At 41.8% G+C, this 16288-nt stretch overlaps 1 protein-coding gene across 1 annotated transcript in view; it reads left to right on the forward strand.

The window, feature by feature from the left end:
• LOC145392850 (fibroblast growth factor receptor-like 1) overlaps window positions 1–16288 on the forward strand; it is a 210090-nt gene that overhangs the window by 67511 nt on the left and 126291 nt on the right. Inside the window, exon 3 of the mRNA XM_080267136.1 lies at window positions 10362–10518. Coding sequence (XP_080123262.1) covers window positions 10362–10518 — 157 coding nt within the window. The remainder of the gene's footprint in view (window positions 1–10361; window positions 10519–16288) is intronic.

The following is a 16288-nucleotide window of genomic DNA, read 5'->3' on the forward strand; positions in this document are numbered from 1 at the left end:
CTTTTTCAGTTCCAGTTTTTCTCTGTCCAACACTCATCATTTATCCCTCATATTTCTTGTAATTACTGATGCAGCCATTAGAGTAAATTGAACCTATACTTCTAAGTACGCGTGTATCGAAAATGACACCAATTTTGCATATAATCGCTAACGTTTACGTCGACACGTTGCTCTGACACTTCTCTTCCTGTACGTTGATTCATGACCATCTTAAGGACAATTCCCTGCCGAGAATATGATCAGTTTTTGCTAAGGGAACAAAGAAAGGAATTGATGAATCTTCTTATGTCTTTTTCTCCATGTGCAAGATCATTTTTTATCACTTTTTTTTCCAAATTTATGCCTCGAAATTACTGCCCTCCTCATCACAGGTAATATACTGAAACAGGCGTAGAGGAAGGGGAATAACACATCAGTCGGAAATAATGGTTGTCCTTATTAAAAAAATGTATATATCGAGGAATGGGCGTGGAGGAATTTAAAGGGAAATGCAAGTCGTGCCCTTCACCATACACCACATGCAGTAGGGGAAAAGGAGAGGAGGATGGGGAAACGGGCAGGGAATAGATCGTGTCTTATTCACCATATTCATTATTGAGGAATGGGCGGATAGGAGGAAAATAAACTCACAGGAACATGGTAGGCGTCCCTTAACCCGTGAGAAATATAAGGGAACTGACTAGGAAAAAGAAGACATAACAGGGGAATGCTCGTGACAGGCTACCCTTCACCATATCCAACACGGGAATGAGCAAGGAAGAAGGGTTGGACATTATAGGGAAATATTGGCCTTCCCCTTCACCATATGGGGTGTAGGGAAAAAGAAAAAGAGGAGATGTAAGAAATGGACATCATGGGAAATGGTAGTCGTTCCCTTCACTATATGGAAGTAGTTGGAAAAGAGGACATCAAAGGAAAATGCTAGTCATCCCGTTCACTATACGCAACATAGAGGAATGGGAGACGAAGAAGTAGGGCGTCGAAGGAAAACAACTGCTAATTATTCCCATCACCATGCACAATATAGGGGAATAAGCAGGGAGGAAAAGGAAGAGGACATAACGGGAAAGTGGTACTCGTCCCCTTCCGCATACGCAATATAGGGTCATGGGTGAGGGGGAAGAGGACATCACCGGACCAAGGAGCATTAAACTAAGACGTAAAATCGAAGGGAGCAGAGAGTGAGCGATGTCGGGTCTGTGATGATTATTTTATGAGCCCCCGTGACGACCATAAGTAAGCCCGGGGCCTGGTGGTGATGTATGTGTCCTTTGTGAGGGTAATAGCGCCAGGTGTGATATATTTGGCGAAGGTCTTGAAGGAGGACTGAAGGGTGGGTTATGGTGTGTGGGCGATTGTGGGTGCTCTGTGGGCGTCTGAGGGAACGTTAAAGGCAGTGGTGTGGGTGTGTGGGGATGACTGTGTGAGTGGTGTGAATGTAAATGGGTGACTATGGCAATGGTGAGGTGTGGATGAGTATACTTGTGGGAGCAGTGTGTGAGAGTACGTTTTAGAACTACCACCCGAAACTTGCTGGCGATGTTTGTGTCGTTTATAAGGGTTACAACACCAGGCATAATATACTGTACTGCAGTTTGACGTATTCCTTGAAGTGTGATTTATGGTGTGTAAGTGGTTGTGGGGGTGGTGGAAGAGTGATAGGCATGATAAGTTTTGTTGAGAGTTTGACCTTTGTGGAAAGCTTGAGGGCAATGGTGCGGGAGTGTGAGGGTGACTTGACTGTGAAAGTGGTGTGGGGGTGACTGTGGCCGTGGTGTGATGTGGGCGAGGGTAGGTAATTGTAGAAGTGATGTGTGTGTTGTAGGAGTAAACGCAGAGCCTGGTGGTGATGCATGTGTCCTTTGTGAGGATAATAGCGCCCCCTGCAATATATTCAGCGGTCTTGAAGGAGAATTGAGATGTGGATTATGGCGTGTTAGTGTGTAATTATTTGTGGAAATGATGTAGGTATGAAACGCATGATACGTTTGCTTGAGATTCTGGCATGTGAGGGAATGTTGTAGGATATGGTATACAGTTTGTATATGTGTGGATGACTGTGGTAGTGTTGTGGTATGTGGGTGTGCGGATGCTTGGGGTAGTGACGTGTGGGTGTATGGGTTACTGTAGTAGTGGTGTTCTGTGTGGGTGACTGTGGGAGTGGTGTGGTGTGTGGGTGTGCGGATGATTGGGGTAGTGATGTGTGGGTGTATGGGTTTCTGTGGTAGTGGTGTTGTGTGTGGGTGTGTGGGTGACTGTGGTACTGGTGTGGTGTGTGGGCGACTGTGGTGATGATGTGATGTGTGGGTGGTTGTGACAGTGGTGCGTGAGTGTGAGTTATTGTAGTAATAGTGTGTGGGTATGTGGGTTGCTGTGGTAGTGGTGTGTAGGTGTGTGGGTTAGTGTGGTAGTGGTGTTGTGTGTGGGTGTGTGGGTGACTGTGATAGTGGTGTGGTGTGTGGATGACTGTGGTAATGATGTTGTGTGTGAGTGGCTATGAAAGTGGTGTGCTGTGTGGGTGACTGTGGTAGTGGCATGGCGTGTGGGCGGTTGTGATAGTGGTGTGTGAGTGTGTCGGTTATTGTGGTAGTGATGAGATGTGTGGGTGACTGTGGGAGTGATGTGGTGTAGGAGTAGGCCTGGAGCACTGTGGTGATGAATGTGTCCTTTGTGAGGGTAATAGCGCCAGGTGTAATATATGGGGTGTAGGTCTTGAAGGAGAACTGAGGTGTGGGTTATCAAGTGAGGGTGTGGGGGAGAGGTGAATGTGGGGCTGGCATAGGGTTTGAGTGCGTGTGTGTGAGTGGACGGAGGGGGCGTGGGTTGTGTGTGGGAGTGATGTAAAGTGCTTAATTATTTTGCTAAGTGTTGGCATGTAATAGATAAGTTCAAGGTAATGGTTTGTGCTGGTGGATGACTGGGAGTGATTTATGTATAGGATGGCTGTTGGTGATGGTGGGAGATCCAGAAGGAGGGCTGAGGAATACATGTGTGGGTATGTGGGGGAGAGGGGGGAGGAGGACATTGGCTCCGGGCTGTGGCGGTAAGAGGTGTACGGATAAGGTGTGTGGGTGTCTGTGTAACGAGGAGGGGTGTGGGTGTTGGTGAGAGTGGTTTAAGGGTAGGAAGGGCGTACGAATGATAGTAGCTATCTGTGGGCTTGGATAGACTGCTTGATTTAATATGCGATCTGGCCCTGAAGGAGAACCGAATGTTATGATGTGTGTGTGTGTGTGTGTGTGTGTGTGTGTGTGTGTGTGTGTGTGTGTGTGTGTGTTTTACGTCTCACTTTAACGTCCCTTGGTCCACTTCCTCCTCGTCCACTCCCCTGTATTCATGATGGTGAAGGGGTCGTCTAGCATTTCATGGCCGAGAGTCACAAAATACCTAACGATAATTCTCTTCTTCTTACAAAGATAGATTACTGAAGAAGAGCAAGACACATGGGGCGATTATTCACTCTCCTTTCTTTGTCCATTCAGCAAAACCTAATCTTATATACAACAGGGAACTGAACGTATCCTTGCATGTGTCATGGATTAGGTGGAAATTTTTAAAGTAACTTATTATGTTGTCGTGAATGTAAATCCACTCAGGCTCTTACAACTCACTCGCATCTGATGAAATGCATCTGGCGTTACTGGTATATAAGACTAGAATTGTCACGACCATAAGAGAGTTAATTTCATACCAGTAGAAACATTCAAGTCACTCTCAGCTTAATAAAATCGGCTGGAGTTAGCTGAAGTGCATTATAATACAGTGTTAGACGCGGCCGTGAGAGGGTTGACGTTGGTAAACAAAATTGGTATACGGTATTTTTATTTTGTTTTTCAATACACGCGCTGCTAACCGATTTCCATGCAAATTGGTCAGGGAAGTAAGATATATAGGTTCAATTTACTGTAATAGCGGTGCGCGTAAGCAAAAGAAATATGAGGTGGAAAGAAAGTCGAGATACACAGAGGGAAGGACAGGGACGGAAATGGTTCATGGAAGTTTAAATAACAGCCAGTCTCATATAACCCACTTCATGGTGTAGAGGCCCGAGGCTAGACTACTGTAGTCCAATACGTTAGAGCAGATGTCCAGCCTGTGCTCTTGATAGCTGTACATGTTAAAAAATCCTGCAGTAGTGTCGTGGGTCAACAGGGGCGTCCAAACCACTGAATAATATAACGGTAAAATTAAGTGTTACCCCTTCAAAACTATGACGCTTCATATTAGCTTATTCTTGCTGCCTTGAGATGATATGTATACAGATTAAGAAAAACATCTCGTATTGGCGGGGTTCATGGAGGCTTTTTGTAACACCTTTAGTTCGAAGAGTCTCTTCTAAACTGAGTAAAATCGTTCGGAGAAAACAAGGAACAGCAAAAGAGACGTTATCACACCGAGGAGGTTAATATTTTTAGCCCACAATTTTTTAAAATATTATTCTTGCGAGCTCCAGACGAATTTATTCAGCTGACGACCGGCTTGTCTAATTAGAGGGATTGGCCGTAGCTCTAGATGACCTCTGCAGTACTGTCGTCCTTTATGTTTTGTTACTCTTGCGGCCAGTCGATTAAACTCAGCATAGCAGAATATCCCTGCCACTGATAAAGCTAATCTGGGCTATATATAATCCCTCCAGCTCAAAGATTCACTCCTAAACTGAGTACAATTATCTCCCCTAAGTTGAATGAAGTCGTCTGGTGATAGCAAGAATAGACTACAATAGACATTATGATACTAAAAGCGTTTACATTGGTAGGCTCGTATAACTCACCTTCAGCTGAATGAAATCGTCTAGCTTTTTTTTTTTTTTTTTTTTTTTTTCGCCATCCCCTCAGCGATTAAGATGTCTGGTTATAGACATATAGAAATTGGCTGGAGCAGAATATATGGTTTTCTTGGCCCTTACATGTGTAATAAAGATGAGCGTCAGATATAATTAAAGAAGAAAGGTGTGGTGAAGACCTGAAAGTGTGATTAATAGTCGTACAAGTATTTCATTCCATTAATTTAGATGCATTATCAATTTACATAGTTTTTTTCTAGTCAAATGTTTAAGAAAAAGAAAGTTAATTTTTCGAATCTGTTTTCAACTATAACGGTATTTATTGAAGGTAACAAACTGTGTTCAGTGGCTGCTTATTCTTTTCACTGACTCTCCTAGGCTCATGTAACTGAGCTAACCTAAGGATCAGAAAAAATGTAAAAACTCTTTGGTTTAGTGAGACTCCCTAACACCTTTTCCCCAGAGATTTATTTTGACTGAACATATTGATCCCTTCAGCCCAATGACATGTTCATATATAATACCCTCGCAATCTTCAGACGGTATTATTCATCTTGAGATTGTCTCTTTGAACTGGAGGGGTTAGATACAGCCTTCATAGACTCCCTCATTACCTGGGAGTCACCCTGAATAAAATGGCCAGGCTGCAGCAGTACTCAACACTATGAAGGGGCACCGTACTGAAGGGACTAATATCCTGTTGTAAGCTTCTGATGCAGAGTAAGATGTTGATATTAAACACACACACACACACACACACACACACACACACACACACACACACACACACACGATATAAACAACGTAAGATGTAATATGCAAAATGAATTGGCATGAAGTAACAGCCACACAAAGTCTATTCTCGTCGTCTCAGGTGGCCTTCTTACACCTGTTCCTTAGCGATTTATTTTCCATTTTTCATTTTAATATTTTCCTCTGCGCCTTTCATGGCCTCATAGAATCAACTTAGGTGATGTGAAATTAAACATACGAGTAGATATTAACGTGATATTTGCACAGAGAAAAAAAAATAGTAACGAAGAAGTGTTAGAGGCCGGTTTTGTCGTCGGTTAAGGCAGCTCCCTAACACTTTCTCCTAATCGATTTGTTTCCTATCTTACACCTAACTGTCCCCTTCAGTGTTGTATAAATCCTTCCAATGTCGCCATACTCTGCATAATAATGTACAGAATGATATTAACAAGACGTATCCAAGAATAAATCGCTAAGGAAGAGGTGTTAGGGAGCTTCCAGAGCCTTAGAGAATACAGGCTAGAGGTATTTAAGCTGGCGAGAATACGGGTCAGACTGAAGGTGGGACGGGAGCGTAGCACAGACCGGCAGACACAAGGGAGGCCGTGACAAAGAAGCGATACGTGACTTCATTACGGCCGTGTGTCCTTGTCATCTACAGGTGCTGCTGGCCACGCTATAAATCATCAGTGTCACTAAATCTCTTAATTATGGCCTGACGTTCAGCCTTAATAAAGAAAAAGTTATTATTTTTGTTTCATTTACGAATGCCGTTTATTATTATTATTATTATTATTATTACTACTACTACTACTACTACTACTACTACTGCTGCGCTGCTGCTGCTGCTGCTGCTGCTGCTGCTGCTGCTGCTGCTCCTCCTCCTCCTACTGCTACTACTACTACTACTACTGTTATCATCATCTTAAATGTCAGGACCAACTTGCCTAGCCCAGGGTTCCTGCGCTCCGCATGAGGCGGCATAGGATTGGATGATGGATAGATGGATGGATTATTATTATTATTATTATTATTATTATTATTATTATTATTATTGCAGCCAAAACAATAATCTGTTCATTACAATACAACAGTTAAAAAATAATAATCCACTTTTAGCCCGGAAGCAAACGTCCTCATATTTTCTTGTCAACACCAAACGATACAATTTAGCATAGGAATTCCGTAGTGGCTCTTGTGAATCTAAAGTATTCTTATTTTTCTCGTTAATCATGACTATAATTATCTCCACGAGTCAGATGCCATGGAGATCAACAATGCCACTCGTTACTTTTGTCGAAAACTATTTACTCCAAATCATTAAATTTATCAACGTACGCCGGGGCCCAAAAGCCAGTAGATTCCAGTCACGCTTAGTTTACAGTCCTTTACCTCGGCTACACACACACACACACACACACACACACACACACACACACACACACACACACACACACACACACACACACACACACACACACACACACACACACACACACACACACACTCCCCTCCCAAAAAAGAAAAAAAAGAATCGGTACATTGCAATCAGCGCCTCCGAGGTACGCAAGGCCAGGAGGATATCACAACCCCGGCGCCGGTAATGAACTTTTCACTCAGCCCCAAAAGTCAGTGCTGGGTTCGACCTCATTACGTTTTTCTTTGACAAATTAACTTTTTTTTTCCTCCTCACTTGTTTCTTTCTTCTTCTTCTTTTTTTTTTTTTTACTTGACCTACCCTAACACTGACCCTTCCTCAAAAGCCGCGGTAGGGTTGACCTCAGTACATTCTTCTTTAATAGTTTGGTTTATTCATCCCCCTCTTCATTTTTGCCTAATATAACCTAACCTGACCTAGCTTAACAACTTTCACTCAGCCCCTAAAACCTATCGATGAATTCTACCTTTGGCAAATTAACTTTTTTTTATCCTCCTCTCACTCCCTGACCTAACTTAGCCTGACCTGACCCAACCTGACCCCGCCTATCCTAATCTAACCCAACCCAGTTTTCACTCAGTCGACTAAAGCCAGTGTTGGGATCGAACTCATAGCATTTCCCTTTGACAAATTAATTTCTTTATAAACTCTTATTTATTTATTTATTTATTTACAAATTTCGTGGACACAGAGGCAGGTTCAGCGGACAACGTATATCACTCCTTTTCAACCCATCTTTTTTTTTTCTGTCTTTTTTTATTTATTTTATTTTTTTTTTCAGCTCACTGGCTTATTTACTGACCAATTTATGTGTCAACTTGATGAATTTCCTACCCTCGCAAAAACAACGGGAAAAGGGGTCATATATTTTCCAGTTCCTGTGTGTTTGTTATTAGCAGTTCTCCCTATTTTTTTTATTGATGATTTTCGTTAGCTCTCTAGTGTTTAGTGTTCTAGTAATGTTTTTTTTCCCATGCCACTGATCACCTTCAACGAAAACAGATAACCAATACTTTCTAAAACTTACAACTACAATTACGATTTTACGACTCTCTAACTTGCCTCCCACATTCATTCTTTCCCATTTCTCTCGCTTACGTCACTCCCCTATACTCATATCTTTGTCTGACAGCCATTATTTTTCCGAAACTTATAAATGCAATTACGATTTTGTATGTCTCTGACTTCCCTCAAAAATACATTATTTACCTTTTCTCTCATTCATCTTTCACGTCTCCTCGCTTGTACACAACCTATCTCTTCTTAAACATCAAATCTTTCTTATTTCTCTTATTGATTCATCACTTCTCTCTGACTTTATTCTTTTTACTGCAGTTCCCCTCGTTCTTCTACAAATTCTCCATTCTGAAACCCTTGTCTGTTTTTTATCTTTTGTCCTATTTCTCTACCAGTTTTCTTCCGTCCGCCTTCAGTCTTTTTTACACTCCTTCATGTTATCCTTCTATAACAATTTTTCCCCATGCCCACACCCGTGTCCATTGTGTCCATTTCGCATCCACATCGACTCTTTTCATCATCAGTCATCTTCCTTTACTATAACTTCTGCGTCGAAATGCGACTGTCTCACAAACACCTGTGGTTTTAAAATATTCCTGTTAGCTACTAATTAGTCCCCATTATTATTTTCTTACTCCTACATTCCCGAGAACGTCGATTCTTGGCCTTCATCTCTCTACTCTCTTATACCTGTCCCTTTCCCCTCCCTCCTTCCCCCCTTCTGTTCTACTTTTCTTCGTTCACCTCTTAACATTCCGATGCACTTGTGATTCACATTAAGTAGAATAACCTTATCCAGCTAGTGAGGGGGAAAGAGCGTATAGTACTAGAATTGTTTCCAGTATTTGCAGTCTCGTATAACTCACTCTCAGTTTACTAAACCCGCCTGGCGTTAGGTGGCGCAGAATACTGTGATTGTCTGAACCTTGAAAGGTTTTGCAATTAACCCATATATTTCCATTATACCATGCTAGTTCACATTCCTTTCCTCTCACTTTATTTCCCTCGGCTCATGGTCTCTCTTCTTCACTACCACATCTGTCTATTTATCTATATCTATCTATCTACCTATCTATCTATCTGTCTATTATACTTCGCATTCCCTACTCCTCTCATCCCGTCCTCACTTTCAGTAGTTCCAACATTATCTCTTTCATTTAATATTCCTCTCCAGGTCTCTTCCTCCTTCCTTTCAGCCCAAGTTTGTCTTCAGTCTCAGTCGTTTATTATATATCTTGTTCCCTTCATCCACTTTTCACTTCCTTACCCCTTTCTTCTCTTCCCTCCTCCTCACTCACATTAAACATCCATCTCCCTTCCTTTCTCTTTCCCTGCTCCCCTTATCTTCCTCTTTTGCTCTCTTGCTCCACATCATCAAAGTTCACATTTATTTCACTCTGTAGTGATTTCAACTTTCACCCCACTTCCCAGACTCTTATCCAGTCCTTCACCAATTTTCTGTTCTCCTCCTCCTCCCCTCCTCCTCCTTCCTTCCTTCCTTCCTTCTTTCCTTCCTTCCTTTCTTCCTTCCCAGCATCTTTCCTCCCCTCCCTACCATTTCTCCTTATCGTGCCCATTACTTCATCTCAGTTCCAGCTCTTACTCATCCCTTCTCTCATATTTTCCTGTTTCCTTTTCTCTATCCACATACCTTTCCATCCTCGGCTCCACCTCTCCACTACCAGTTTTAATACTAATCGAGTGATTAGCAGGAAAAGGCGAGATTTGGTCACGAACATACAGTGGGTGAACGAAAAATAACGATGTAATATTGTTTGGTGTTGGCTGCGCGACGTTTGTTAGGGTAAGTGATATGTAACAGCCGTACGCAATTACTGACCATGTAATCAAATGTATCTACAGTTTATCTCAAGAAAATTCGTCTCTCTCATGCCAGTAAAGATCCTGGAATTCTCCTGAGAGATAATTAAACTCCACATAGACCATTGCACCATCATCTCCCCGCCTACCTTCATCTCCTCCATCCACTTCCCTTTCATTTCTTTCTGTATACTACATCTCATTTCACATTTATTCACCTATTCATTCTGTACCCATCCCATAATCCTTAATCTCTCTTGGTTTTCCTCTTCCACACCTCTCACCTCTCTCCCCCTTACCGATCTCTCCTGTTCTCCACACCATTTTTTTATCACTCACCCATGTCTCTCCTACATCCCCTCACTCCTCACCATTACATCTCACCACCACTTTTTCCCTTTTCTCTTCTCTCCCTTACCTCCTCACTTACCATTAGCTCTCACCATTATTTTTCTCCACTTCTCTTTCTTACCTCCTCACTCTCCACTATTACCTCCCACCATTACTGCTTTCCTCCTCATTTCTCTCACCGCCTCCTCTCACCACCAGGACGGGGAGGAAGTTCGAGCCACCTGGAATCGTTACAACCCTAAGAAAAAAACCCTGAAGGTGCGCGACGCCATCATGGAAGACGCCGGATTCTTCACCTGCGTCGGCGTCAATGGCTTCGGCAAGATCAACGCATCCATGTCCCTCATCGTGCTAAGTAAGTTGGTTGAGATTTTATACGGTACTGCTTTTGGCTTTCCTAGGCCCCAAGGATTCACGCTCAGATCACCGTTTAGCTCTGACAGGCTCCTATGATTTACTCTGAGATCACCTTTTAACTCTCTCTCTGGCACCTTCGATTCACGTACAGATCACCTTTTAGCTCTTACAGGCTGCTATGATTCACGCTCAGATCACTTTTAGTTCACTGGCTCTTATGATTCGCGTTCAGATCACCCTTTTAGCTCTGACAGGCACCTATGACTCACGCTCAGACCACCTTTTAGCCCTCAGCTTCCAGTCACTTGCATGTTAACATCGTCAATCCGAAGACGTATATTTAATGTTCTTGCAAACTTCAGGTGATTTCATTCGGGTTAAGGGACTTCCCCAGTAGTTAGGGGGCTAGTGGAGACTATAATCTAACCCTTTCAATAGCAAATATCCACCCCTAAGTTGGTAATATCGCCTAGAGGTAGCAAGAATAAAAGAAAATATACGTCATCGGATTGAAGGGGTAAATAAAATCGTGTGGAGTAAACTGCAATAGTATACTAGACTAGTCCTGACCATGAGAGAGTAAAGAAAAAATACAGCTACGGTAAAATCAGCACTTCCGCATGTCCCTCATTGTGCTCATTAGGTTTATGAAGATCATGTTACCCTTTTAGCAGTCAACTCTTTTCACTCGCAACGTGTTCATGTTGACGTGTAGATAAAAATGTGCTGGGGTGAAGAGTAGGAATTGTCCCGAAATGTTGGATGAATACCGAACTTCATCTCTTGCCCTCCCAAGCAATCTTTTGACTCACTCTCAGACATAAAATTATCTCGCGTCAGTGGTATGGGCAAGATCAACGAATTATTCAACGCACCCATGCCCTCATCGTACTCAAAAAGTCTGTGGCCATTATATCACTCTCTTAGATCTCATAGGCTCCTCTGACTCACTCTCACATGAATAAAATCGTCTGGCATAAGGTGCAATAGTATACAGGCGATTTAATTTTGCTTAGGAGAGGCCCCTGGAAGTAAAGAGGGTTAGTGAATTCTCAGCCTCACCCCTCCAGCTCGGAAAATCTAAACTAAGCTAAATTAAGATCAGAGGGAAATTTCACGAACAAACAAAAGTAACTTCCTTGGGATGATGTGGTTTAATATCTATTTAGAAAGTCATGGAAGAAGTAAAGGTCTGCAGTAAGTACGATTTTGCATGCAAGGTGTTCAGCGTTCTTGGCTGTTGCTCTAGGACAAGGCAATAGGTAGGTCACAATGCAGCAGAAGACACTACCACCCCTCTCACATTGTCACACATCCGACATACTCATACACCTAACACTGCCACACATATCACAAACACCTAACATTACCACACATCTCAGACACACCACACACTGCCACACATCTCTTACTGCCACGCCTCTCACACTGCCACACCTCCCATGCTGCCACGTCTCACACACTCAGCTAACATAGCCACACCTCTCACACACACTTAACACCGCCACACCTCTTACACACAACTATCATTACGACACCTCTTACATATACCTCACACTGTCACACACACACACACACACACACACACACACACACACACACACACACACACACACACACACACACACACACACACACACCTGACACTGTCACACAGCTCACACAGCCTAACCTTTCACACACATACCTCACACTGCCATACCTCTCACACATCACACTGCCATACCTCTCACTCACGTCACACTGCCACACCTCTCACACACATCACACTGCCACATCTCTCACTCACGTCACACTGCCACACCTCTCATACACATCAAACTGCCACACCCCTCATACATATCACATTGCCACATCTCTCACACACGACTCACATTACTACACCTCGCGCGCGCGCACACACACACACACACACACACACACACACACACACACACACACACACACACACACACACACACACACACTGTCACACCTCTTACATACCTGACACTGCCACACACCTCACACTGCCACACCTCACATATCTCACACTGCCATACCTTTCACAATTCTTCGCCTGCCACACCTCTCACACAACTCACACCTCTCACACTGCCACATCTCTCACACACGCATCTCACACTTACACACACACACACACACACACACACACACACACACACACACACACACCTTTCATACACGCCTCAAACTGCCACACCATTCATAGACTCCTTACATTGCCACACCGCAGCACACACCACACTGCCACACCTCACAACACATCTCAGTGCAACTATACATAGACACCTCACACTGCCACACCGCAACACACACCACACTGCCACACCTCACAACACACTTCACTACAACCATACATAACACCTAACACTTCCACAACTCGCAACACACACCACAATGCCACACGACAAACTCCTACACTTTACAACACATCTCACACCACAGTACCTTGGTGTCGCCTCACAGTAGCACCATATTCAGCCACATTTCACATGCATTATATCATTGCACCCTAGCACACCACACCTTGCCACACCTCGCAGTGTCACAGTTCACATCGCCACATCTGTCTTCCAATAAAGTGAACTTTTCCAACAACTCCCTAGTAATCAGTGAAGTGGTTTAGAGTGATGGGACTGCATGCTTTAATGGTATGTTAAACTAAAGGTGTGTTTACAGCCATACCAATTATAGTTTTGAAATGATCAGTCTTGTGTATTTTATCACCACAGCAATAAATTGTTTGTTATTTTCGGAAGAAGTGCAGTTCAACGGACATGAGGCGGAAAGAGTAAACAAGCTTAAAATCAAAAGTGATCCTTAATGTTCCCCTCCCCAAAATATTTAAGTATCTGTGTCTGCAATTCATGCGTGAATGGAGCCTTAAAAGCAACTACAAATAAATTAATTACACAATTCTTTGAGCACCACGTTATTTCCCAAATGCTCATAACATCAAGCTACATCCAAGAATGTAATATATGCCACCTTATCTACCGTATCAAATAAAAAATATAAAAATTCAGTGTTCGTGTGAGCCTTGTGACTCGCCTTTGACTTGAATCCAGTTCTACCACTCCTTGATATGAACATCCTTTTGTGTATTGGTATTGCTGACATGCATGTAAGGAAAAGCTGATATTTGAAGAGAGGGGAACATCTCTCTTGCTTAACAACGTCTATAAGATACTCAAAGGGGACAGTGAGAGTGACTGCTTTCACAAAAAAAAGAAAAAAAAAATGAGGGTTCGGTGCAACTACAAGATTGCTCTGCCTGTCTGTAGTCAATCAGTGCGAAAGGATACGTGTTCTTGCTGCAGCACCGAGGTATGTGCTGATGATACTGACTGCAAAGGTCATAACATATCTCTTCTTTTTGGCAATGGAAATGGATGACACCATCAAATACTTCAACAAAATAAAATACCAACTTTTTTTTTTTTTAAGAAGCAGATGATAAAAATATTCTGAAGAAAAAGAAAATGCCGGTATTCACTTTAAGTAAATTTCTTTTCTTTCATTATCGTAATACGAGAAACTGGTTGATCAAAAATATATATTTGGTGGTTAACAAAACAGGTAGTCGTCCCCCTTAATGAGAAAATGGTTACCACAAATTACTCTGGCCAAAAAAAAAAAAAAAAAAAAAAAAAAGGCTTCATTCTCTTCACGGGAGGAGAACAAATTATTCATCTCATCAGCAAACAGTTGACTTGCCTTCAAAATTTCATGTCAAGGTAATTTCAGCAGAGCAAGAGTCCACTGCGATTTATCATTTCACTTTTGTCACAGTATTTTCCAGGCTGTGAACAACAACGCGCTGCAATAATGGCGTCGTTCAAAATGAGCACATGATATTAATCGCTGGAAATTGTTTGCATCATCGGTGCTTTAGTAAATGAGTTGGGAATAAACGCAAAAATTAGTCTTTTAAACTGCCAACTCAGTCTGCATTAACCACTAAGCTATAGACTGTTACTCTAACAACATATAACTAGGGCTATTGCAGTGTATTTGAAAATTAAGTACACATTTCCTCCGTAATAATGACATTAACAACAGAATATCCTTGACAAATGCTGCTATTTCATTAACAGCATTCAGCAGCAGCAGCAGCAGCAGCAGCAATATGTTGTTCTCTGCTATTTAGATAGTATATGCAAAGGCAACCTTGATAAATGCTGCTGTTTCATAAACAGCTTTCAACAGCAGCAGCAGTATGTTGTTCTCTGCTATTTAGATAGTATGAGTATATGCAAAGGTATTCTGACAGTATACATGCAGTACAATGCAGTAAAATAATCTAATTGTTCAGATCTACCTGCAGTGAACTGGATTACCTACAATAACCTAATTGCTTAATAACTGTACTATAGGAGCTGAGTAATATGCATTTTATCTTGAGACCCAGTTTTAGCAAGAATAACACCCACATGAATTTCTTTATATCATTAGTGTTTTAACATTTTTATTTTTTGTAGCCCCAGCCACTAATTTCTCAGAATATCTTTTATCCCTTGTTGAAAACATAGTTACAAAACATTCATATTTTCTACGAAGTATGAAAATGTACTGAAATGCCTTAATGCCATGGAATAGCAGGTTGAATTTACTGGGTGCTGGATGCACATTCAGAACTTTCTTAATGGCTCTTTGGACTTGCTGTCGATCGGTTATGTCTGTGAAACGACGTACAGTTCAGGATACGGCCACATGTATGCCATCACTGTATCCAGATGGTAATGGGTTTGTATATATATATATATATATATATATTGTTACGGAACAGAGAAAGATAACGTACACTTTAAGTGAGAATACTAAGAGTCACTACTGTCCCGTAAAGTTCCAGGTTCAAAACAAAAGAGTTAGGTAAAATTACAAGTTAAAATTTAATGCTCAAACTAACAACAAAACATTCAGGACTCATAAGGATAATGTAATGGCAAAAAACAGGTTAAATATATGGTTAACTGCAATAGCCTCTATTAACACGAAATTAGCAAGAGTAAATTTATGTAAGTCAGCCCTGATAAAATGAAAAACACTGAGTAATGCTCAGTTAATGCAAGATAAATAATTACAGATACAAACTATTATAAAAAATGAATGACATAAAGAACCTTACATGAATTACAAAAACCTCACTAGGCCTACAAATTAAACTGATGCTATACAGTACAAGAAAAAATGCAATAACAGTTATACTCAAATTACACACAGCTGCTAGATGTTTGGAGATTTCTTGAGCACTCACAATAATAATATCTGTACAGGGGAGGACAGAGATGTGAACAAAATGAGAAGCAGATCTAAGTGGCCATGATGCAGAGACTGAGCTCATTATATAGGGGCCAGGAGAGCTTGATACAACTTGTAAGAAGGACGCGCAAATGAAGCCATGGGGACAAAGAGCTAGAAATCCCGCTCTGAATAACAGAGAGAACGACATACTCTACTATAACGGTAGAAGGGGGGGGCTGAGGCAGAACACGCTCGTGATCAAACATGCAGCATACTGTGCGTTAAAATTACACAAAGTATGATGAAATCATAGGCTATGTAACACCTCCCCACAAAGAAAAAGAAATTTACAAAGGAAATTTCTTATTACTCTAAAACAATGTCTAAAATCTAGATAAACAATCTGCAGTAACATTTTCTTTCCCCTTGACATGTTGTATGTCTAATGAATACTTCTGAAGAAGTAGACTCCATCTTGTCAATCTCTGATTTTTATCTTTAAACTTACTAAGGAATTTCAG

This window comes from Coenobita brevimanus, chromosome 23 (assembly GCF_032717465.1).
Source record: "Coenobita brevimanus isolate Jiangsu-jjx chromosome 23, ASM3271746v2, whole genome shotgun sequence".
NCBI lineage: Eukaryota > Metazoa > Arthropoda > Malacostraca > Decapoda > Coenobitidae > Coenobita > Coenobita brevimanus.